The sequence below is a fragment of the Triturus cristatus genome, chromosome 7, assembly GCF_964204655.1.
Source record: "Triturus cristatus chromosome 7, aTriCri1.1, whole genome shotgun sequence".
NCBI classification, from domain to species: domain Eukaryota; kingdom Metazoa; phylum Chordata; class Amphibia; order Caudata; family Salamandridae; genus Triturus; species Triturus cristatus.
In genome coordinates, this window is record NC_140590.1 from 1,048,101,838 (window position 1) to 1,048,126,121 (window position 24,284).

Sequence of the window (24,284 nt, forward strand, 5' to 3'; positions counted from 1 at the left end):
ACTTCCAGAAATTCTGATTAGCAAAGACGACCGTCATACTTCTTGAGTTCTCTCTGCGGTGGTAAAAAAACAGAACATTTAGCAAATAGCCTAAATTGCCCATGGTGTAAAAAATGTTGCAGTAATGTAGTTACTGCTGGTTTGTCCATGTACCAGCCAATCTAAGACCTACATTTAGCAGTGGTGACTAAACCTGTATAAATACTGCCAAAGTTGTAATCACTATGAGCGTGCAGTATAATTTCGGAGTTAGAATGTTTGGGTATGAATGCGAAAGAACCTGCAGAATTACCATTTGCCACGTTTAAAAACATTTACTTGTGCAGAATACCCAAAGCAATAAGCTGGTGGACCACTTGAATTTTTTTTTTCAAGCTGTCAAGTTCTCAAGTTTCCCAAATTATTGCAAAATAAAGTCATCTAGTTTATGCTTTTTGTGCATTTTTATTTCAGTCCTCGTAATTCCATTCTATATTAAGAATTGGGAGTACCAGAGTGCCAAGATAAAGAATGTACTTGAGAATAGAACCGGGAAACCTGAGAACTGAGAATTTCACGTAGTGTGTTGCGTTTCTGCTCGTGTTATTCTGTGTACATTTCTTATGTGTGTATGTCACAGTACTTGGTTTTAAAACGAACATTGAAGATTTGGCCAGCTGGAGTTGGACCAAGCTGGGTGTAGACGAGTGGTTTTAGAGCTTCGAGTGCTCCATTAAATGTTGTGTACTTATCTTTGATGGACTGTTGTTCTACCCAGGGAACACCACAGCCTATTGCATATGTGAATGTACACGATATGGGTTAACTAAGTAACTAAGCTTTTCTTTACTTTGCCCCCACGAAACAACTGGTAAGTCGGGTTTAACACACAACATAATAAATTACGCTTAGTGTTTTCTAAAATTACGTTAGACTTAGTAAACGCAGGCGCCACTAAAACTGTAGAAATTATTTAGTTGTTTGGAATTCTTGCTCTGCAGCCTACATTTTGTGTCAATAATATGAGAGTTCTACCGTTTGAAACAACAAGGACTATTTTTAGAGGAAGGCGGTTTTTGCGAACGATGCCCAAATTCTTTAAATATAACTTTACAATAGATTTAAACTACGTTTTACATTTGGTTTTCTTTTAAAGCAAGATTTGCCTCCGTACTAGCGCCACCGAGTGGGTTCCTTTCGTTTGTAAATATGGTGAGTCGAAATAGAAATAGACGAAGGAAAAGATTAGCAACTCTCCTCGGTGCGCCCGCTGAAGGACAGCTTCAATAAGGTCGCCATCTTGAAAAGGATTCAGTTCCTGGTTGAAAGTGGAAATATTCCCACTATAACACAGGAAAACTAATACTTTGAATCGGAAAACCACAAATTGTCAATTTTTTTAATATAAAGAGAACATATGTGAGAAATTAGAAGGATAAAACACAAAAAATATCATTTACTTGATGCGTTTTTTTCACATCTTTAATAGACTACAAAACGTTCTGCATAATTATGTAACGCATTTAAAAACATTACATTTACTTGGCTGCTCTGTAACTGGCTGTAATGTCCCTGTTGGAAATTCAGGCCCTATTGACACAATTCGGTCTTTGCACTCGTTTGTCTTCCATGTCTATGATCGCCCTGCGAGGTGGTCTCTCAGTTGGCAGCGAGAGGTGTGGAGGAGGCAGTACAGTAGCTGGACTTCTTCTGACTACTGCTGGACTAACAGCGTACACCAGGCCAAGTGGACAGCGGGAGCTCACTGTGCTCACCCGCAGCAATGGGCATTACAGTGGACTTGAAAACGATTTATCCATATCCGTTCGAACACGTGGTGAACAGCTACCTGAACAAGGTACAGAATAAAAGGGGCGTGCCAGTGTCTGAGACACAGCGGAAGAGACAGGGTGGTACAAGCTAGTGTGGGTTATAAGAGAGCAGCTGGAGAACGAAAGAATAGCACTGTAGGGAAAGAAGGGAACACCCAGTATGGTAACTTTTGAAGGAACAAGCACAGAAATTAAAACGAATGGCGTGATCGTGGAAATGAGTGTTAAATCAAGGGACCCGCAGGGACAGATTAGAACGAGTTTAATTGAACAACAACCACACCAGAAGGAAGTCTGAGGGGCTATGCTGGAAATGGGGGGAATAGTATTCTGGGAACCCTAAAATATGGGGCTCAAGGTGTGGCAGTGGAAAGGGTATGGAGTTACGAGAGGCAGATTCTCAATTTATACTTTATCTTTTTTTTAAAAAAACTCCTGCAAAGAAATGTGACGATCTGTTCTGGTTTACTTAATTTGTCACGAAGAGGTTGAATTTTAAGATATCTTACTGGGTTAAGGCACTTACTGCCGAGATGTTTGTGTGACAGCAATTTTCAAGGAATAATTCTGCTAAGCTAACCCTGGTGGTTAATGCCCATGCTGCAGAGCTTTGTGTCACAGTTCTGACTCTTAAAGTAGCCTAGACGATTACTGTGCCTGCTGCGAAGCACATTGTGTAACATGCAGATCACAGATGTGGATAAGTAAGTGGGTTATAACTTTTGACAAGGAGGGCCTATTGTTTCTTGCAGTTCACATGTTTCAGTCCTTCTAACTTAGCCCAATGAACTGTGGTCCAGCACCAAGGAGCTGCATGAAAGCTGCAAGGCATGGTTTAGAACCTTATTCTTTTTTTATCCCCTTAATATGTCATTATTTTAAGGTTGCTAAAATGGTTCCTTTGGGTAGTAATACATTCTTATTGGCACAGACAATCCCAACTACTGGGTTATGTTTTTAATCTTAAAAGTGATAGAAACAGTATGTAAACTGAGGGGAGCACTAAGAACGGAATGGTAATAATAAAACCCTGTTTTATTTTTCATTACTTTATTCTTCCCACTGATTTTACATTTTAAAAGAGTTGTATTTACTGGATGTTCATGCCAGCCGATTTTGTTATATTTATCGACCTGGTAGGATAAAAGGTATGAGATGGCAAATACTAGGCCATACCCATTGTCGGTAGCAAGTGCTTAAGTCACTGAGTCCAAATGTGAGGTGTTGAACTCAGCACAAACTAACGGATGCACCGAGGTCACAGGAAGGGGCAGCTGTGGAAGCCGAGGTAACCAACATACAAGCTGAATGGTACAGTAGGGTAGAGAACAGCAGGGAAACCAGATGGAAATGGAATGGAAAGTCAGGAAAACTGAAAGGAACGGCAGTGAGAATAAGAATATTTTTACTTCCTTTTATTGATGTCAGAAACTAACCCCCATGTGGCGATTCTCCACTCCCTCAAATTTAGGACTTCAATTGTGTTTTAAAAAAAATCCTAGTTCTATAGTATGATCTCGCATGATCATGTAACAACACATTGTTTTTATATCAATTTATATTACCTCCGTTCTGTTGCTTGGACATTAGAACACCAGAGAAACACTAAAGTTTAATATTTTACTACTCTTCATAACTATACAACCTTGCATTCAAACAAATAAGCATAAACTGGCCTCTTAAAACTCAGGGTTAAACAGAGTGGATTGCATTCTTTAAAGAGAGGTTGCGTGTTAGGAATACAAAACAAAAGTCACATTTGATTTGTCAAGGAAACGCAACAATGGATTGATTCCAGTGACACAATGAAATATAAGGGGTACATTATATAAGTGTACTATTAAACGGTTACATGCTTGGACTGAGTTTAAATTCGTTTTAAAAATAACCACTTATAAAAATTAAAAAAGTATCTTTTTGGTTTACATAAGGCTTCCCGCTAATATGATCTTCAAGTTTAAAAAAACACTCGGCTGTGCTTCAGAAACACTGGCCACATTTCTGCTGCATTATGTGGCTTGGCTTCTGCTTTTTAAGCCAAGGGTCAATTTCAGGCCCTGTGCACGTGACTTGATGCTTACGGTTGTTCTTCTGTTACTGCCTTTCGCAACTTCCTTCAAAATTGATGTGTTTAGGGTGAGGGTCTGTGCGCCCTCTTGGTTATTTCGTGGAACAATTAACTTTTGCATCTATGTGAGTGAGACACACTAAAGGAAATACTGCATGTATTTGAAAACCTACCACATTAGTCCGGAATGTTGTCTAGACTTGGCATAAGGCCTTTGGGGGGGGTATTCTTCAGTTCCCTTTTGTTCCCTTGTTCAAAAACATTAGACAATACATTATGGGTTGATTATATTAACTCATCTCTCGATGATTTTGTCCTCTGAAGTGCTGGATAGTGTTTTAGACATAACACTAAAAGATTCAGTCTGAGATACACTGTATGCACTGACTTGCATAGGACAAACATTGCTACAAAGTAATACAGCACAACACATTCAAAGTAATGTTGCAATAAGTCAAGGGTGTGCTTGTTGCCAAGAACCAGCAGGCCAAGTAAGTGCTCAGAGGAGACACTTTGTTGCATCCAGTAACTGAATTTACTCAGCGATGTTGTGTGGTTTGAAGAATGGGGTCTTGGGCTCTCTGGTGAAATAGAGGGAGGAAGGTGTCGTTGAGACTCAACTGATATGGAGGTCTTATCAGCCGAGATCAATCCCGAAAGGCATGTTGCCTTGTGCTATTATTTCCGCACATACTGATTTCCTAATCTGGCAAAGAGGCTGCACCTGTGAGTTTTACAGCACCTTCTGGATGTCTGGTGGGAGGAATTCTAATGCAGCATTTAACAAGTTGATACAGGAAAGGACAGGGAGCCAATATAGTTATTGGTGTTCCACCCCCTGCAGCACAAACCCTTTGGCTGCCAGTTTACAGCAGCAGCACAGTCATGATCTGTCAAAGAAATGGATGTATGAAAAGGATTGTGTCCAGCGGTGTCACTAGGGTTGGTGTCACCCAGTGCGGTAACTCATGGTGACGTGCGGTCCGCACCCCCCTAGTGATGCCACTGCCCCCCCCCAAGGGTTTGGCTCGTTCAGTGCATGGGTGTGTGTTTCATTGCGCCCCTGTTCTCCACGCACACAGACGTGTCTACCTGAACGTAGTGGGGAGGGAGGTATATTTTATTTACATGCTGTCTTTGTGCAAACACAGTCTGTTTTTTACTGTCGTTATAAAGCAGGCCAGCTGCAAATCTGAAGGTGGAATTAGTTTGTGCGTCCCAAAAAGCCTACGATGTAACAGGATTCTGGCTGTCTCCCCGAATTTACCTCAAATGGCTCTGCTTCCGGGGTGAGGGCAGGCATGTGCGGTCTGTGTCATGTCATTTTCTGCCCATTGGGATATGTTCGCCGGGTGTCGTTCTGTGTAGGGGTTGTTTGTCTGCCTGTGGCTGCACCTGGTTGCCTGCTGGGTGTCTGCCTGTCATTCACCCTGTCTGGGGGCTCCGCAGCCAGAGTCTCCGCCTGACTGCTTTTCTGTCACCCCGTCTTTCTGGGAAGCAGATTGTATGTGACCCTGTCTGCATCTCTGTGACCCTTCCACTGCCTGTCTGTGTGTCTGTCTGCGAGTGTCTCCTAGTGTGGGCCTGTGGAACTGTCACTGTGTCTGCTTGCTTTGGTGTTACGGTGTCACCCCATGTGATGGTGTCACCCGATGCGGTCGGCACCCCCCGCACCCGCCTAGTGACACCACTGATTGTGTCTCATTAAGGCAAGACTTGTAGCAATAGGATTACATTGTTCAAACGTGTGTTTGTGAATATTTTGTGTCAGGTCTTTACTATAAGGACGAGTGGGCTAATGAAGTGCTGTGAGCTCAGTTGACATTACTGACAGTGGTTCCAGTAGTAAAATGTGTTCACGTTTGCTAGATTTAACAATTTGAGTCTACTTATAATGCTCCCAAATTGCTCCATGATTATATGCGAATACACACAGAAGCCCGAAGTAAGATTGTTGATCATTTGCCATCATAATAATAAGTATATATAAAAAGTTGGCAGCTTTGAAAAAGAGTAATGTTAAATTGCTGTGTAGCTTGAGATATAGTTTCTCCCATGACATTGTTTAGTAAGCATTATTTTCATTATAAGCAATGTGAAAATAAATTAGGGCCCCAATTTTTAAAGAAAGGTACAAAAGTACACTTGCCAAGTCCTTGTACTGGTGCTGAATTACGAATTTCAGGAATTCACAAGAGTTTACATCCTGGAGACCATACTCCTAGCAAACATTTATTAAGAAGTGATTCTAATGGAAGTACTGGGTAGAATCCTGTGGATAATGCTGCTCAATATTGGCCTAATATTTTAACATACTGCTGTGCTTGATGTAGTGGGCAATGCCCATACACCCACAATGACAGATTCAGTTAAAGGAAGAGTTGAGCAGACAGTGGATTAGGTAAGTAGAATCGTTTAAAAAAAGGTACGTCTATGATACTCCGTGATACAGTAAGGCTTATATTTTACATTGTGAACATTCTGGAAGGCAAGAAGTCACTGGTCTGGCAGGAGGCATGCATTAATGATGATCAGACATGGCGTTAATGCAGCCTTGGCAATCTCCATCCCAGCTGATGACAGAATGATGCCTTTCTTCATGCAATACAGCCTTCAGGGATTACAGTTGAATCATCTGGTCAGAAGACGGGTATAGAAGGTAGACTATTTTGATGCTTTGGGTTGTGTGATCATTCCGAGGATGCTAGGCGTGGGTATGGTTTTCAGATCATATCTTCCTTGCCTCGAAAGTTTTTGAAGTTATTGATGGTTAAACCTTTCTTCTTGAAGAGAGTGGATGGGCGACGCAATGCGTTATTGATGCAGTTAATGCAGCACTTGATGGCTGTGAAGAGTTTGCTCTGTGTGTTGGAGGTCTTGGTCATGAAATGTTTTGTAGCAGTTTTGCCGTTGATGAGTTCCTGGGTTTATAATGGTGCAGATGGTTTGGGTTTTGCTTAGCAGTGGCTCAATGGGGTGTTATCTACTGTAGTAAGAAGAGGGTTGTCAACGTTTTGTAGCAGGGTCTTGATGTGCGTGCTAGGACTGAAGAAGCTAACATAGCTGTCGGGTCTTCATGGAGAAGATCTTGAAGGATTTTCCTGATTGATCAGCTAACTATCTTTTTGGCTGTGGGTTAGTTTCAATATATTGTGGTAGTGTTGGGAATATTTAGTTCTAGTGCGTTGCATGTTTTTGGGGTGTGTCATGTTATGGCTAGCTCCTGTTGCTCCAATTGATTTGCTGACATGACCATCACTAAACAACAAAATGATAGATGGAATGCGTGTATTAATCTCTGACACTGGTGGTCGCTTGGGACCACATTCCATTGACTTGAATCACACAAGGTGTTGGGCACTTTTTGTAACAGTCACTGTCCATTGAGATGTAGGATGGCTTTACATGTGTGGGCATTAAATAATTTGCATATAATTGTAGCGCCCATATGTGAGATTGGCGACAGTGTTGTCCTCGAGTAGATTAGGCAATGTGTCCCTAAAGGCAAGATTCAAAACTGCATTTTAAAATACAATCAGTAAGTTAAAATTGACTCAAAAAAGGGAATTTGAGATCAGTCATTAAAAAATGAAGGTTTCATGAAGTATTAAAGTTCAATACAGTAAGGTAAAAAATATCAATCTCAATAGCTTCAATCAAAGGACACAGAATCCAATTGCCATGAAGGCTGTCAGAGTATAAATCTGCAAAATAGCCTGAGTCAAAAATGTGTAGCAAATTGACAGAGAGTCTGGCAGCATCCTTAGTAAAGACCTAAATAGATGTGGCTCACCCCCTAATCAAGGGTCTTTTATAGTACATTTAAGCATGGTGTGAGCAAAAGTATCAGCATGACAACAAATCATTTTTCAGCATCAAAACGTGATTTAATCCCACTATCCTAGCACTATCCCAGCGCTATCTCACTACATGAACATTGATTTCCCCTCTTCATCACGTCTCATAACAAACTAGTTAAGTAAACATTGAAAAGACTCCTAAATAAACACAAAGCATATACGAATAGAAAGAGCCTTAAAAAGAATCTAAATTCTTTTTCCAGTTTTCTTCAAGAACAACATGTCATTAGAAAATACTCCATTCACGTTTAGGTGTGTGCGGTGTCCAATGAGAAATATAAACACATGAGGATTATTGGGAAACCTCAGACATTACATTTTAAAATGGAGTTGAGGCATAGTTGACCTATGCCAGGAAAATATAGTTCTTTATGCCTTAGCTTTATCATTTAAATTGCAAATGTCTACTGTTGATAAGCACATATAATTCTAGACAGAAAACAATTGCCACACATCTCTAAGTGAACGGGTACCCTTTCTGTGAGTAGTATCATTGCATGTTGTGACTGTTTGCCAAACATGTTCTTCCAATGTAGTTACATCAGAGATTTATCACAGAAGTCTTTTCTACTTGGGTAGTTTAATATGATGTGTGATTTGTAATGACTGTCAGTGTAGATTTGAGAGATGCTGGCAAATGTTATATTACATGTTGCACAGATTCAGTCTGTTTAATGTTTAGGGGTAAATTGCATATTTGCATCATGTGACTGATTTCTGTTGAGAGCTGCTCTAGGGGCTAGTTTTTCGGTGGGGGAACCTGAGATCCACCTTCTGATCTCGGCTACCCCACTTGATCAAGACCCACAAATAAACCCTTTTTATCGCCCTTGGCTTCTGATACTGTATCTACCATAGGCAAACTACCAGCATTAAGCGCTACTTAAAAAAAAAAAAAAAAAACACTGGCAATGTGTTATGGGATCACAGGAAAGTCCATAATCAAACCTTAAGTGGCCCTGAAACAGTGTTTGTAATTCTATTTAGACTTTAATCCTCTTACTTCGGTTACATTCCGCTCAGTACCCCTGGAGCCACTACTCTAAGTGGAATAAAAGCTGAGCTTCTTTGATTGTTGGTTACTGTTTTCACTCCAGTCCCAGACATTTCTTTATGTGAACTGATGAAGATCAGGCATGCCTTGGCTTAGACAGTTGCCAAGGAGAAATGTACTGAGTGCCAATTAGGAGCAAGGAGACTTTGACAGCCGTAGTCCTGCTGCTGTCTCACTGAAACCTCATCCTCTGCCCTTGGTTCATCTGAGTATATGTGACAAATAGCGCCCATTCATGTTACCGGTTTTAGTTGTTGCCTGTTAAATAATGACACATTTGCTTTTATCTGTATGTCCATTAAGGATACAAACCTATCTAGTTTGCTCCTTTCTCTGTCTGCTGTAAAAGTGTTGTGGCTCCCGGCTCTGTCTTTGGTCTTGCAATAGGTAGGTTTGTGTTCTTCTGTGACCAGACAAAAAAATGTACATCGTCCATGCTGTCATCTCTTGCAAGTGTCACCTCCCAAATGAGTAAGGTGGATATTATATATCACAGTGTCAGCTGCCACTGGGTAGTTAAAGTTAGGTCACTGTTTCTATAGGAAATGCATTTTTTGTGTTGCTTATAACATTGGCACCGTTTGACAAATCTGCACAAAATCTTCCCAAAAAGTGTTCTTTTTTGCCTAGTTTGTGCTTGGAAAGTTTCATTGTGCTCTGTCTAGCAATGGCCGAGAAAAATGTTGGTACCAAAATACAAAATCCCCATGCATTTTCTGTAGACGCTATGGCAAAAACTGCTGAACTGAATTACATCAGATATGTCATCAGTGATGTCATTTGAAATGTCATCAGTGATGTAATAAATGATGTCATTGAGAGTGTCATGAGTGATGTAATATGTGAGGTCATAAGCAGTGTGTGGTGGGGGCGCCAGTTATAGTTAGATCTTATAACTATAACTGGTGTTTTTTAATATTTCAAAAAGTTAATATTATTATCAACATATTCACCTAACTATAAGAAAAATCCTGCGATTACTGCAGAAAAGACGAGCCACTCCGGTTTGCAGTTGTGAATTTTGCGGGTTTAATCAGCAGACAAACGACGTGCTTCGATCTCAACCGAGATCTTGGTCACATGACCTCAAGTGAGTTCCACACATACTTAAAGGTGCAGTGTAGAGGCACGGCGCAGCTTGCACAACAGCATAAAAGAAATACTTTAAATGTGGCATCAAGTGTTGTTCAATTGAAATTATAAATAAAGTTCAAAACAAATGTTATTTTCACAATTGTTGCTCTTAGTTAACTAGTGCACTGTACAAATTAAAAAATGAATTTAGGAATGATTCTGTTGCAGGGGAAGAAATCAATGTATAGTACATTTTCCCTGCTGCCTTTATACAGTAGGGGCTTATGTGTCTATGGGTTGCTAGGTACTGTATCCAAACAAAAGGGGGGGGACCAGGAGCTGGTTAATGGTCCAGTGCCTGTGCTCCGGGAAGTCAATAGGGTAATTACTAGAAGGCACTGTTCCAGGGTCGGTATGGTTGAAAGTCAACCAAAACCGTACCTCAACAAAGGGAAAGTAAAGAGAAGGGTCTATGTGTTAGAGGTCTAGGATGGGGTACTCAGGATAGGGGGGAGACAGCATAAGTGTCTCTTGTTGCCCTCACACACCCCGAGGGATGTCATGCTTCATCATCGGGCGGTGCTCCTCGTCGGGCCGGCGGTGCACAGCCCTACGGGTCCCCCGAAGGGTCTCTTTAGCGGAGATCTTTTAAGAGAGCTGCCGATTGGTGCATGCGGGTATGTGGAGGGGGAGTACCAGGGTCGGTGGTGGCTGTAGTGTGTGCAGGAATAAAAATACCTAAGGGTTACCTGGGAAACAAATTTAATAAGAAGGCACCCTTGGTACACTAAAATACGTGGAAAAAATGTTACTAATCAAAACGTGATGTGTTTAGTAGTAACTGAAAGTACAGGTCAAATGGTCGACATGTTTCGCGCCTATTAGTGGTCAAAACGATCCATGGCGCTTCATCAGGACCAGCAGAGGTGAAGAGTGTGGGGAAAGATGCCCAGACTATGTGTGGTGGGAGGGGTAAAATATCACCCTCTCACTCGGCAAATAAAGGGGGGGGGGGGGAGAGTAAAGTGTCTCCTAAATAGGTAGTGTGTGCAGAGAGGAGTCTGTTGTGCCCCCTTTATGTTAGACCTAGACCAAAAGAAAGATAAAACAAAGAAAATACAGACGTTAAAATACATATGCGGACATGCCTTGTCGATCCGCACAAGTACACAGTGATCCGAGAAATCACATTTATACAATGAGACAGTCATAATGTAATGCACCCGGAGGTGCAGGTCACTCTCAAAGTTCTGAAAGAGCGGGCAGGTGTGGGTGTGGTCCCGTGCCAGTCAAAAGGTGGTAGGTCCCGGGTCCCGGTGGCGGTCACAGAACCCAGCTAGAGACTCGCTAGGTAAACTGCTGTACCCCGCGGGGCCCGGACAACTCCACTAGGCTGTGCAGCGGGCTCACCAGGCGTGTCGTCTACTGGGACAGTCAAATAGACACGTGTATTGTGTATCTAACTCGATTCGTAGGTTCAACACGCATGAAGTGCACTTAGAGTCGTCTTACCTAAGATCAGAGCTGGAATTGCTCCTTGAGTTAAAAAGCGGCGTAGGAGGCCCACACCATCTAGGGCTGTAAATCGGAAATAGTGCGTAACAGCAGGGAATACCCACAGGGTAAAGAGAGCAAAACAAAACAAAACAAAAGTGGAGCGTTAGATTTACTTACATCATTGCCAGATGTACAGCAGGAGAATGCTTACGTAGTGATCTGGGTAGCTGGATCGCCTCAAATCATACTCACGGGTTGCTCAGGTGACGGCACTGGAAACCTGCCCTGTCCAGACGCCTGCTCGAAGGTAATTGACTTTGCCTCGCCCATGATATTTAAAGACCGAGCCCCGTGATTGAAGGAGGTACCTGTTTCCGGTTTCGTGGCAAACTCGGTCGTAGGAGACCGGAGCTGCGCATGCGCGGTGAAACAGAATGTTTCAGTGTTCTCTTGTGCATGCGTGACAAGGTGTTTATAGCGCATGCGTGGTGTCTGTGAGGTGTGTTTCTATGCGCGTGCGTTGAGTGCTTGCGATGTGTTACTACAGGAATAATAGACTAGACCACATAAGTGGGTGTGTCATTGTCAGCCAATGGCCTGTTTATCCCGCATGTTTGACAAGTTTGATGGTGTGGCGGTGTAAGGGCGGGGCCATGTGGGAACTAGCTAATGTATGCTGGAGATGTAGAAAACACCAACTATTGCTGGATAATGTTTTTGATATAGCAGTATCTCCGTATAGTTGGAGTGGCCCAAAAAGGGGGCCCGGGAGGAATACTACAGAGCTGTCGAGACGAGCGCTGGTCTAATTATTCAGTTGTTTTGCTCCTAGCCGGAGGGACGATGTCCGAAGGATTACACATTATACACGCACCCAAAGGTGTCAGTTTTAGAGCTCTGTCCATGGGATATCATCGTTGAGCCCCTGGGTGTCTGTGTGCAGGCGGTGCACCCAGCGTTGTTCACGCCTAAAGAGCGACTCGCTAGTCCAGTTAGTATTGGATTCCAGGATGGTCCATTGGATCGCTTCACAGGCGTGCCCTTTTTCCAGAAAATGGTTCGTCAATTTAGTGGCTGCGCGGGCTCGCCTGATGGTGCTTTTGTGTTCGCTGATCCTAGTTTTGATGGGTCTGGTGGTCATGCCTACGTAGTAGAGATCGCATGGGCACGAGATCAAGTATACACAATTTGTGGTGTTGCAGTTCGTGTGCTTCCTTTGTTCCCATTTCAGTTCACCAATTTCCAAGACTTTCGTGTGTCGAGTCGTGGTGCAAGCACTACATGAGCCACACGGGTAATGTCCCTTCACTGCTGGCAGATCCCAGAGAGTGTTCTCTCTTCTCGCTTGTTTCTGGCGTGGCCGTGTATTGATCAGTTGGTCTCTTAGGTTACTGGTTCTTTTAAAGGCAAAGCGAGGTGCTGGGATGTTTAGTGCATCACTGTTGATGATCTTCCAGTTACGGTTAATAATTCTTTTGATTTTGTTGGAGAGGGGGGTAAAGGTTGTGACGCAGGTGATCACGTTATTGGTCTCGGGCTCTCTCGTTTCCAGGAGGCCTTCACGAGTGTTGTTCCTGGCCCGTTTTTTAGCTTGGTTAATCACTTTCACTGGATAGTGCCTCTTCGCCAGGTTCTCAGATAGGGTGTTGGCTTGTCTGTCAAAATCCTGTAGTTTGCTGCAATTGCGCCTGATCCTGAGAAATTGGCCATAGGGTAAGTTTTCCCGTAGAGCCTTTGGGTGATGGCTCTTAAAACTCAGGAGGCTGTTGCAGTCAGTCTCTTTTTTGTACGTGCTGGTGTGAAGTATCCCATTTTCTAGTTGGATTAATAAATCCAGGAAAGGGATTTTCTCGTCACTGGAGGTCATGGTAAAGCGTAAGTGGGGGTCCCGATTGTTGATCCACTCGAAGAATTCCAGTGTCTTAGATGCCTGTCCTCTCCATAGGATCAGCACATCGTCTATGTACCGTTTCCAGGTGACCAGATGTTGATGAAATGGGTTGGCGTCTGTGAAGATGTGGTTGGCCTCAAAATGTGACATGTATAGTCCAGCCAAGCTCGGCGCAAAGGTGCTCCCCATGCTGGTGCCTTGTACCTGGTGGTAGATGGAGGTTTTGTACATAAAATAGTTGTTGGTGAGAGCAAGGGCAATGAGGGCCGAGATGAAGCTTGCCGGTGTAGACGTTGGAAGTTCCGAGTTTTGTAACAAGTTGCTAACCACTTCAATGGTTGCCTCCTGCGGGATATTCGTGTAGAGTGCTTCCACGTCCAGTGTGAGCAGTAAGTTGATTTCCTCGGTGTTTTCATCATTGATGGTTCGGATGAAGTTGAGCACATCTCTGGTGTCTTTGAGGTAGGCTGGAGTAGCCTGGACCAGAGGGCGCAAAAAGAAATCACTGAACTGGCTCAAAGGTTCCAGAAGGGAGCCTATCCCAGAGACGATCGGACGGCCAGGGCACGGGGTAACCCCCTTGTGGATCTTGGGTAGAAGATAGAAGTAGGGCATCCTAGGAGATGGATTCACCAGAAAGGCTGCTTCTTTAGATGTAATCCATCCCTCTGTTGCTGCTTCGTTGACCAAGGTTCTGATCTGGTTCAGTAGCCTTGAGGTTGGATCGGTCTCTAGAATCTCATAGTACTCAGTGTTGTTTAGTTGGCGCAGGCACTCCTTCTCATAATCCTGTATGTCGAGGATCACAGTGGCACCCCCTTTGTCCGCCGGTTTTATTACGATGGAGTCATCATTCTGAAGGGTGGTAACCGCCCTCCGTAGTTTTTGGGGAAAGTTGTTGTAGGCGTTGGGAGGTACTAATCGGTTAACCTCCTTGAGGACAGCTTTTTCGAAACTACGGAGGGCGGTTACCACCCTTCAGAATGATGACTCCATCGTAATAAAACCGGCGGACAAAGGGGGTGCCACTGTGATCCTCGACATACAGGATTATGAGAAGGAGTGCCTGCGCCAACTAAACAACACTGAGTACTATGAGATTCTAGAGACCGATCCAACCTCAAGGCTACTGAACCAGATCAGAACCTTGGTCAACGAAGCAGCAACAGAGGGATGGATTACATCTAAAGAAGCAGCCTTTCTGGTGAATCCATCTCCTAGGATGCCCTACTTCTATCTTCTACCTAAGATCCACAAGGGGGTTACCCCGTGCCCTGGCCGTCCGATCGTCTCTGGGATAGGCTCCCTTCTGGAACCTTTGAGCCAGTTCAGTGATTTCTTTTTGCGCCCTCTGGTCCAGGCTACTCCAGCCTACCTCAAAGACACCAGAGATGTGCTCAACTTCATCCGAACCATCAATGATGAAAACACCGAGGAAATCAACTTACTGCTCACACTGGACGTGGAAGCACTCTACACGAATATCCCGCAGGAGGCAACCATTGAAGTGGTTAGCAACTTGTTACAAAACTCGGAACTTCCAATGTCTACACCGGCAAGCTTCATCTCGGCCCTCATTGCCCTTGCTCTCACCAACAACTATTTTATGTACAAAACCTCCATCTACCACCAGGTACAAGGCACCAGCATGGGGAGCACCTTTGCGCCGAGCTTGGCTGGACTATACATGTCACATTTTGAGGCCAACCACATCTTCACAGACGCCAACCCATTTCATCAACATCTGGTCACCTGGAAACGGTACATAGACGATGTGCTGATCCTATGGAGAGGACAGGCATCTAAGACACTGGAATTCTTCGAGTGGATCAACAATCGGGACCCCCACTTACGCTTTACCATGACCTCCAGTGACGAGAAAATCCCTTTCCTGGATTTATTAATCCAACTAGAAAATGGGATACTTCACACCAGCACGTACAAAAAAGAGACTGACTGCAACAGCCTCCTGAGTTTTAAGAGCCATCACCCAAAGGCTCTACGGGAAAACTTACCCTATGGCCAATTTCTCAGGATCAGGCGCAATTGCAGCAAACTACAGGATTTTGACAGACAAGCCAACACCCTATCTGAGAACCTGGCGAAGAGGCACTATCCAGTGAAAGTGATTAACCAAGCTAAAAAACGGGCCAGGAACAACACTCGTGAAGGCCTCCTGGAAACGAGAGAGCCCGAGACCAATAACGTGATCACCTGCGTCACAACCTTTACCCCCCTCTCCAACAAAATCAAAAGAATTATTAACCGTAACTGGAAGATCATCAACAGTGATGCACTAAACATCCCAGCACCTCGCTTTGCCTTTAAAAGAACCAGTAACCTAAGAGACCAACTGATCAATACACGGCCACGCCAGAAACAAGCGAGAAGAGAGAACACTCTCTGGGATCTGCCAGCAGTGAAGGGACATTACCCGTGTGGCTCATGTAGTGCTTGCACCACGACTCGACACACGAAAGTCTTGGAAATTGGTGAACTGAAATGGGAACAAAGGAAGCACACGAACTGCAACACCACAAATTGTGTATACTTGATCTCGTGCCCATGCGATCTCTACTACGTAGGCATGACCACCAGACCCATCAAAACTAGGATCAGCGAACACAAAAGCACCATCAGGCGAGCCCGCGCAGCCACTAAATTGACGAACCATTTTCTGGAAAAAGGGCACGCCTGTGAAGCGATCCAATGGACCATCCTGGAATCCAATACTAACTGGACTAGCGAGTCGCTCTTTAGGCGTGAACAACGCTGGGTGCACCGCCTGCACACAGACACCCAGGGGCTCAACGATGATATCCCATGGACAGAGCTCTAAAACTGACACCTTTGGGTGCGTGTATAATGTGTAATCCTTCGGACATCGTCCCTCCGGCTAGGAGCAAAACAACTGAATAATTAGACCAGCGCTCGTCTCGACAGCTCTGTAGTATTCCTCCCGGGCCCCCTTTTTGGGCCACTCCAACTATACGGAGATACTGCTATATCAAAAACATTATCCAGCAATAGTTGGTGTTTTCTACATCTCCAGCATACATTAGCTAGTTCCCACATGGCCCCGCCCTTACACCGCCACACCATCAAACTTGTCAAACATGCGGGATAAACAGGCCATTGGCTGACAATGACACACCCACTTATGTGGTCTAGTCTATTATTCCTGTAGTAACACATCGCAAGCACTCAACGCACGCGCATAGAAACACACCTCACAGACACCACGCATGCGCTATAAACACCTTGTCACGCATGCACAAGAGAACACTGAAACATTCTGTTTCACCGCGCATGCGCAGCTCCGGTCTCCTACGACCGAGTTTGCCACGAAACCGGAAACAGGTACCTCCTTCAATCACGGGGCTCGGTCTTTAAATATCATGGGCGAGGCAAAGTCAATTACCTTCGAGCAGGCGTCTGGACAGGGCAGGTTTCCAGTGCCGTCACCTGAGCAACCCGTGAGTATGATTTGAGGCGATCCAGCTACCCAGATCACTACGTAAGCATTCTCCTGCTGTACATCTGGCAATGATGTAAGTAAATCTAACGCTCCACTTTTGTTTTGTTTTGTTTTGCTCTCTTTACCCTGTGGGTATTCCCTGCTGTTACGCACTATTTCCGATTTACAGCCCTAGATGGTGTGGGCCTCCTACGCCGCTTTTTAACTCAAGGAGCAATTCCAGCTCTGATCTTAGGTAAGACGACTCTAAGTGCACTTCATGCGTGTTGAACCTACGAATCGAGTTAGATACACAATACACGTGTCTATTTGACTGTCCCAGTAGACGACACGCCTGGTGAGCCCGCTGCACAGCCTAGTGGAGTTGTCCGGGCCCCGCGGGGTACAGCAGTTTACCTAGCGAGTCTCTAGCTGGGTTCTGTGACCGCCACCGGGACCCGGGACCTACCACCTTTTGACTGGCACGGGACCACACCCACACCTGCCCGCTCTTTCAGAACTTTGAGAGTGACCTGCACCTCCGGGTGCATTACATTATGACTGTCTCATTGTATAAATGTGATTTCTCGGATCACTGTGTACTTGTGCGGATCGACAAGGCATGTCCGCATATGTATTTTAACGTCTGTATTTTCTTTGTTTTATCTTTCTTTTGGTCTAGGTCTAACATAAAGGGGGCACAACAGACTCCTCTCTGCACACACTACCTATTTAGGAGACACTTTACTCTCCCCCCCCCCCTTTATTTGCCGAGTGAGAGGGTGATATTTTACCCCTCCCACCACACATAGTCTGGGCATCTTTCCCCACACTCTTCACCTCTGCTGGTCCTGATGAAGCGCCATGGATCGTTTTGACCACTAATAGGCGCGAAACATGTCGACCATTTGACCTGTACTTTCAGTTACTACTAAACACATCACGTTTTGATTAGTAACATTTTTTCCACGTATTTTAGTGTACCAAGGGTGCCTTCTTATTAAATTTGTTTCCCAGGTAACCCTTAGGTATTTTTATTCCTGCACACACTACAGCCACCACCGACCCTGGTACTCCCCCTCCACATACCCGCATGCACCAATCGGCAGCTCTCTTAAAAGATCTCCGCTAAAGAGACCCTTCGGGGGACCCGTAGGGCATTGCACCGCCGGCCCGACGAGGAGCACCGCCCGATGATGAAGCATGACATCCCTCGGGGTGTGTGAGGGCAACAAGAGACACTTATGCTGTCTCCCCCCTATCCTGAGTACCCCATCCTAGACCTCTAACACATAGACCCTTCTCTTTACTTTCCCTTTGTTGAGGTACGGTTTTGGTTGACTTTCAACCATACCGACCCTGGAACAGTGCCTTCTAGTAATTACCCTATGGGTTGCTAGGTGCCATGTGACTAAAGAGATGATGGAGAATTAGGGGTGTAGTACCCTGTGATCCGTCCCATTCTGATGCTTCATGGGTTGGTTAAGGATCTAAAGTGCAAGTGAGGTGATGTCACTAGTGGTATTAATCAAAGTAGGGGGACTGTAACGCTCAAAGTACAAAAAAGGGGAGTGCTGTAGAGACGACAGTTCATATGAACATGCTGGATCTCATGTGCTCTTAACCATAATTCAGTGGCTATTCTTCTCTCGTATTGCGTTACCAATCTGTCAAAAAATAAAGTTACAAATCATTAAAAACTTTGTCAATAATTGGTACCTTACCTATATACATATCAACTTCCATCGACATTAATCACGAGGCAATTCAGTATAAAGCATTTAGACATTCAGAAATGTTTCCTGTGTTATATCACAACAGTGCACTACTGTTACATTAGTCAATTGGCAATATCAAGTGTATTGAGTATCCACAAAAAAAGCTGAACAACACAAAATAAAACCAAAATTAATAAGACAAGTGAGTTTAAAAGTTATTTTGAAGCTCAAATAGTTATCAAAAAAAGCTGGGAACTCGTGAATTGGTTGGCAGGAAGCATCTAGATGTTTATAAATGCACATATAATTCTTCATCATTATTCATGCCTGTAGGGGACATGCTACCGGCCAGCAAAATCAGTCTTGACTCGAGTCGGCGTAGGGCCTGAACTGTTTCCTCCTCTGGGATGTCTGGGGATAGTTGCTAGACCAAAGTACTTGCCCTTGGTCCAGTCACCCTCATGTGCCTCATTGAAGTGTCTCGATGTACTGTAACTGAAGTCGCGGTTGGTGACCGCCCTCCAGTGTTCCAGAATTCTTTTTTTTCCTGGAAATGTGATTGACCCCACATACCACTTGTCACACGGACAGGTGATTGCATAGACTACGAAGTCAATCCCACATGTAATGGGTTTACTGATCCTCCATTTCCTTTTTGACCTCCGCAGCGTAACTTCCCCTTACATTTACACTGTGGCTGCAGGCTTTGCATTTATAGAAGCCTCCCCTTTGTTCCAGCCAAGTTTTTTTGTTGGTCTGCGGGTGACTATTCACTAGTATGTCCTTAAGCGATGAGGTCTTTCTATATGTTACTGCCGGTGACTGCCCTAGCTTTGCCTCAAAGAGAGGATCTTGTGTGAGGATATGCCATCTTTTTTTCAGGATATGTCTGAGCTCATCTGCCTGTGTGCTGTAGGTGGTAATAAATCTGACTGGTGTGTCGGTGTCATCTGTTCTGTTGAGTGTGTTGGGAGGAGAGAAGAGGGCATCATTATGGCTGATAGTCCGCTTTAGTGGCGCCTCTCCGTAGCATCTTCGTAGGGTATCCCCTATTCTTAAATCTCACAACCATGTCTTGTTTGTTTCTCTCGTATGATGCTTCTGTGCTGCAGTTCCTTTTAGCTCTCAAGAACTCACCGTTGGAACACTCCATCTAAAATTGGGCGGGTGGCAGCTAGCTGAATTGAGGATGGAATTTCCTGTTGTTTTTTTTCCTGTATAGGTCTGTGGTCAATTTGCCCTCTTCTATTGTCAGCCTGATGTCAAGGAAGTCAATGCTCTGTTGGTTATGTTGCATCTTGAATTTCAAATTCATAGTATTACAATTCAAATAGTCCACAAATTCAAGAAGATCACATTCATTGCCTTCCCACACATAGAATACATAGTCTATAAAACTTGGCTCAACTAACTATAACGGGCAAATTTCTCTGGTTTTAAATGTGCAATAAACTATAACGTCCCTGAAACCTACGGTCTTTTTCAGTGAATTTGTAAGGTTTTTTAAATGCTAATTTCTAACTATAACATTCTTAAAACCTATGGTTTTTTCAGTGGGAAAAAAATAAAATATATATATATACGCACTGTTCCAGCCCCGCTGAATGCAGTCACAAGACTGGGATTTGTCTGGCGAGGACCTCTTAGCGAACATCCACGACATAATCGAGTGCAGGTGCATATTTATTCGGCAATGTAAAATCCAGGAAATTAATCGGACATAGTGCCCGCCATTGACGCGTTTCGCTCGCTTGATCACATGACACGCTTAGGGACGGGAAGTGCTAAATAACAAAAAATGCACTCTTTCCTGTAGAGAAGTGACTACTTCATGCACAACCATGGAAAACAGACTTAAAATGCGGTAAAATGCAGAGAAACTACCAACAGTTCAGATATTCATTGTAAGCGGTTTCAAAGGTATATAAAAATCATATTAATGTCACTTGATCAACATGGATGATGTAACAGCAAGCACTAAACATTTTTTAAGAACAAAGTGCATATTGTCCAAAATCATATGTTCATGATGGAGGTACCCAATTCGAATCCTTATTGTTCAAATAAAACAACCATTATTTAGCTCATCGTTAATGTCAATAAAGAGAACACTCACATATACAAATATATGTGGATCCTGTGACAATGCAAGTTACACATAAATACATTAATTGTAATGACCAAAGTCACACATTTATAACAGATGAGCATAAAGATGGCTAATGTGCAAGTGCAAGAACAGTTATTGAAATACTCAATGTCCAATAAGAACCATTGAAAAAAAAGGCAAGTGCCTTAATAATGCTCAAGAGAAAACTAACAACTACCGTTGAATAAAGTGCACGTGCAATTTGAAGGGGACGCCACTAACTCTTGCCTCCGGTGGGGACTACCTGTTCCAGCAGCAACCTGTGTATCCAGCCCCTCCTCCAGGAGGGCGGAGCTTCCTGACTGCAGCACTAAATAGCGCGAGCCCACAACGCGGCGCGGGACGCCACTAACTCTTGCCTCCGGTGGGGACTACCTGTTCCAGCAGCAACCTGTGTATCCAGCACCTCCTCCAGGAGGGTGGAGCTTCCTGACTGCAGCGCTAAATAGCACAAACCCATAACGCGGCATGGGACGCCACTAACTCTTGACTCCGGTGGGGACTACCTGTTCAAGCAGCAACCTGTGTATCCAGTGCCTCCTCCAGGAGGGCGGAGTTTCCTGACTGCAGTGCTAAATAGCGCGAGCCCACAAGGCGGCGCGGGACGCGCGCGGGCGAAGCCTGGGCCAAGGGCGGGCCCGTCCTTGCCCATCACCACCCGGAAGAGGCTGGGCTGGGCCAGGGCTCTTGGTTGGTATCTAGCGGCACCTGAGGTGAGCCTTTGATCAGTCGACTAGTCACTATAGCTTTGTGGCTAGTTGCTGCTTTAGGGGTGATTTCCTCATATGGTTGGATTAGTCCTCTTTATATGTTGACTTCAGCTGACAATTGCGCTTGTTGCTACAGACCCGATTGGTGTATCAAGAGACTTGTGGACGGAGTACAGCTCTATCGACACAGCGAGGTGTGACCCTTTTACCGCTGCTGTAAAACATTGGTGGGTTGAGGTCCCAGGGGTTAAAGGCCGGCAGCAATTTATTGTCATTTTTTCCGACACCCTGGGATAGGATTTAAACCCCCTGAGTATCCCCCGACTATTTCAGCTGACGTAAGTGAGAGGGAGGTGTGCCTCTTTCGTCGCGGCGTAGGTTGCTGCTCGGCGGTAGCTCGGAAGAGACTGAGCTAGGTATCTTACTAGGTGGGGCAGTTTAGCTTCATTCCCGGGTCATCATGCCCCCAGTCGGGGTTAGTCTCTTGGGGAAACGAAAATCGGGTGTAGGGGGCGGAGTGGTTGGAACCCTTGATGCGTTTCTAACTAGGGTTGAATCCGCGCTCATGCACGAGATCCAACTTACGGAGCGTAGGCTATCGTTGGAACCCCAGCCACCAATAAGTCAAGGTAACTCTGCCCCTTCGATCCTGCCAACCCAAACCAACGCCCCTATAGATGCTCCTATAGGCTTGCCGAGACAGGTCACTCCCGTCCCATCGGTGCCACCTGATTCCACCCCAGTTAGTCCAGATATTTCTCACATAGTCTCTCCTGTTACTACTAGGGGTCGTAAAGCTAAACAATCTAAGCTGGGGATGGTGGGAGTAGGGGGAGAACCTCTACCAAAGAAAAAGAAAGCTCGTGCCCTAGTGAAACACAATCTTACCAGACTGGAGGTATAACTCGGAAGGCTCCCACTAAGGGGGCTGGGGTGTGCCAGCAACCCCCTAGTTGTGGTAAATTTTAATTACCTAGACTTAATTTATGCGGTAAAATACAATACGAATAACTCAGTAAAAATAAGAGGCAGAATCCGTGGTATTCGAGGGTATAATAGGGTATTTATTCCTTACAAAGGAATGATGATGATGATGGTTCGAACCAGGCAATCGAGTTCCGTCACCACGAAGGTTCAGGAAGGGATCAGCAATACATTATTGACAAGTTGTCATATTTATATTGAAGTGCATTACAGTAAAGACAGATACAGGAGGCGTAACAGTTGATAAGAATACACATACGTAATGAAAAGGCGTTTACAATAGGCGTGCATAGAGGCGTATACTAAAAACGTCATTATGATGATGACACAAGTGGGTGGATCCATAAGAGAATCCTGCAAAGTCAGCGGAAATACATGGCAGAGATGCGCGCGCAGCCGCATGACGTGTGATTGACGTGTAACTAGAGGGTGAAGGGAACTTGACATTTAGCCCTACATGAGGAGACAGAAGTCTGGGGTGTCAGGACAACCTAGTCCTAAATCATATCTAATATCTTGTGTTTAAGGAACTATATTATCTGGAAGGAAATGTCTTCTCGGACAGATCCTATTCTATACTGACTGCTAGTGCGTGTACAAGCGTCTAAGTGTCTACATGAGATGCGAGGGGGCATGGGCCTACCATGGTAACGAGAGTCATGAATTACTTGCACGGAGACAGTAAGGCCGGGCCCTTTGCTCTGCAGCTAGAGGGATGTTTACCTAAGCTACTTAGACAGGAATGCATTTCTTGAGGAGCGGAACAGATAACTTGAAGGCTGAATACAGTTTTGGCAGGCAACAGGCCGGGCTAGGCACCGTTAGCCGCGCAGGAAGTAAGACAAAGTTCATGGATACAGATGCAGGTCCAGGCTGGAGCATTCAGAGGCAGAAGCAGGAAAAGGCTCGATGGCAGTATTCAGGGCCTACCTTGCCAGAGCTGGAAAACGTGAAAAGTATACCATATAAAGACGGTGGCAAGGCATACTTAGGAACGGAATATCTGACCCATTCATGGCAGATATGAAAGAGTACATATTAACGTTGGACACAATTGTATTTGCGTCTTCATAGCTTGAAGTGGAGGGAACATACATGTACTTGTAGCATGTACATGGAGCCATTGGGGTCTAGATAGGGGACACAATTGACCATAAAAATTCATATTTCCTCATTCCCTCCTTGTCCCCTACGGACCCTCATGAAATATCGATCTTCAGGAATCCATCAATCTGTTCATTTAACATCATTTGCTCTTCTTTCTTCTTCCGGGATCTTGAATGAAAACTTGAACGTGGAATACACGATGTGGCACACAGGCCGCAAATCGCTGGTCCACATTGTAGACATAGGCAACAACTGAATACTATGAGAAAGCCAATACCTAGGAAGGATAGGACTTTCCATCCCCAGGCTGACAATACACTCCAGAACCAACCGGACCATGTCCAGGTGGCTGCATTCTGATGTATTTGGTTAGCAATCTTGTGAAGACGAGTTATGGCTTTATATACGGATGGCGCGTTTTCTGGGATGAAAACACAGCAACTTGATCCGATGACCCTACAAGCTCCGCCCCTATCTGCTAGGATGACGTCAAGGACAAGACGATTTTGGAGAACAACAATCCGCATCGCAGACTGCTCCTCCGTTAAGTTGCCTAGGGCAGAGGTAGTTTCATTCACTACTGCTTCAAGGGTTCTGGTTAATCTACGTATCAGTTTACTGTTTGAGACAACACCTATGTAAGGAAAGAAACCTTTATTGAAGTCTGTATATTGTTCCCATGCGGTTTCAGTGTAGTCAACAATCGGGATATCTCTCTGGGGTCTATGGTGTACTAGATTGGTATTTCTATGATAATCAGGAGGGGCTAGGAAAACAGGTGGCAGAAGGAATGCAATGTAACAGGTACCATCCCAGTCTGGAGGTAGACGTATATATGCGGTATGACCACATATGAAGTAGGAATGACGGGAAGCTCTAAATGTAGACTTGCCTTTATCACTGA

The 24,284-nt window shown here is 44.5% G+C and overlaps 1 protein-coding gene across 1 annotated transcript in view; it reads left to right on the forward strand.

Moving 5' to 3' along the window:
• Positions 1 to 1,591: 1,591 nt before the first annotated feature.
• PRELID2 (PRELI domain containing 2) overlaps positions 1,592 to 24,284 on the forward strand; it is a 374,305-nt gene continuing 351,612 nt past the window's right edge. The window contains exon 1 of the mRNA XM_085618122.1: positions 1,592 to 1,837. Within this exon, the coding sequence (XP_085474248.1) occupies positions 1,763 to 1,837 (75 nt within the window). The 5' untranslated portion in view covers positions 1,592 to 1,762. The remainder of the gene's footprint in view (positions 1,838 to 24,284) is intronic.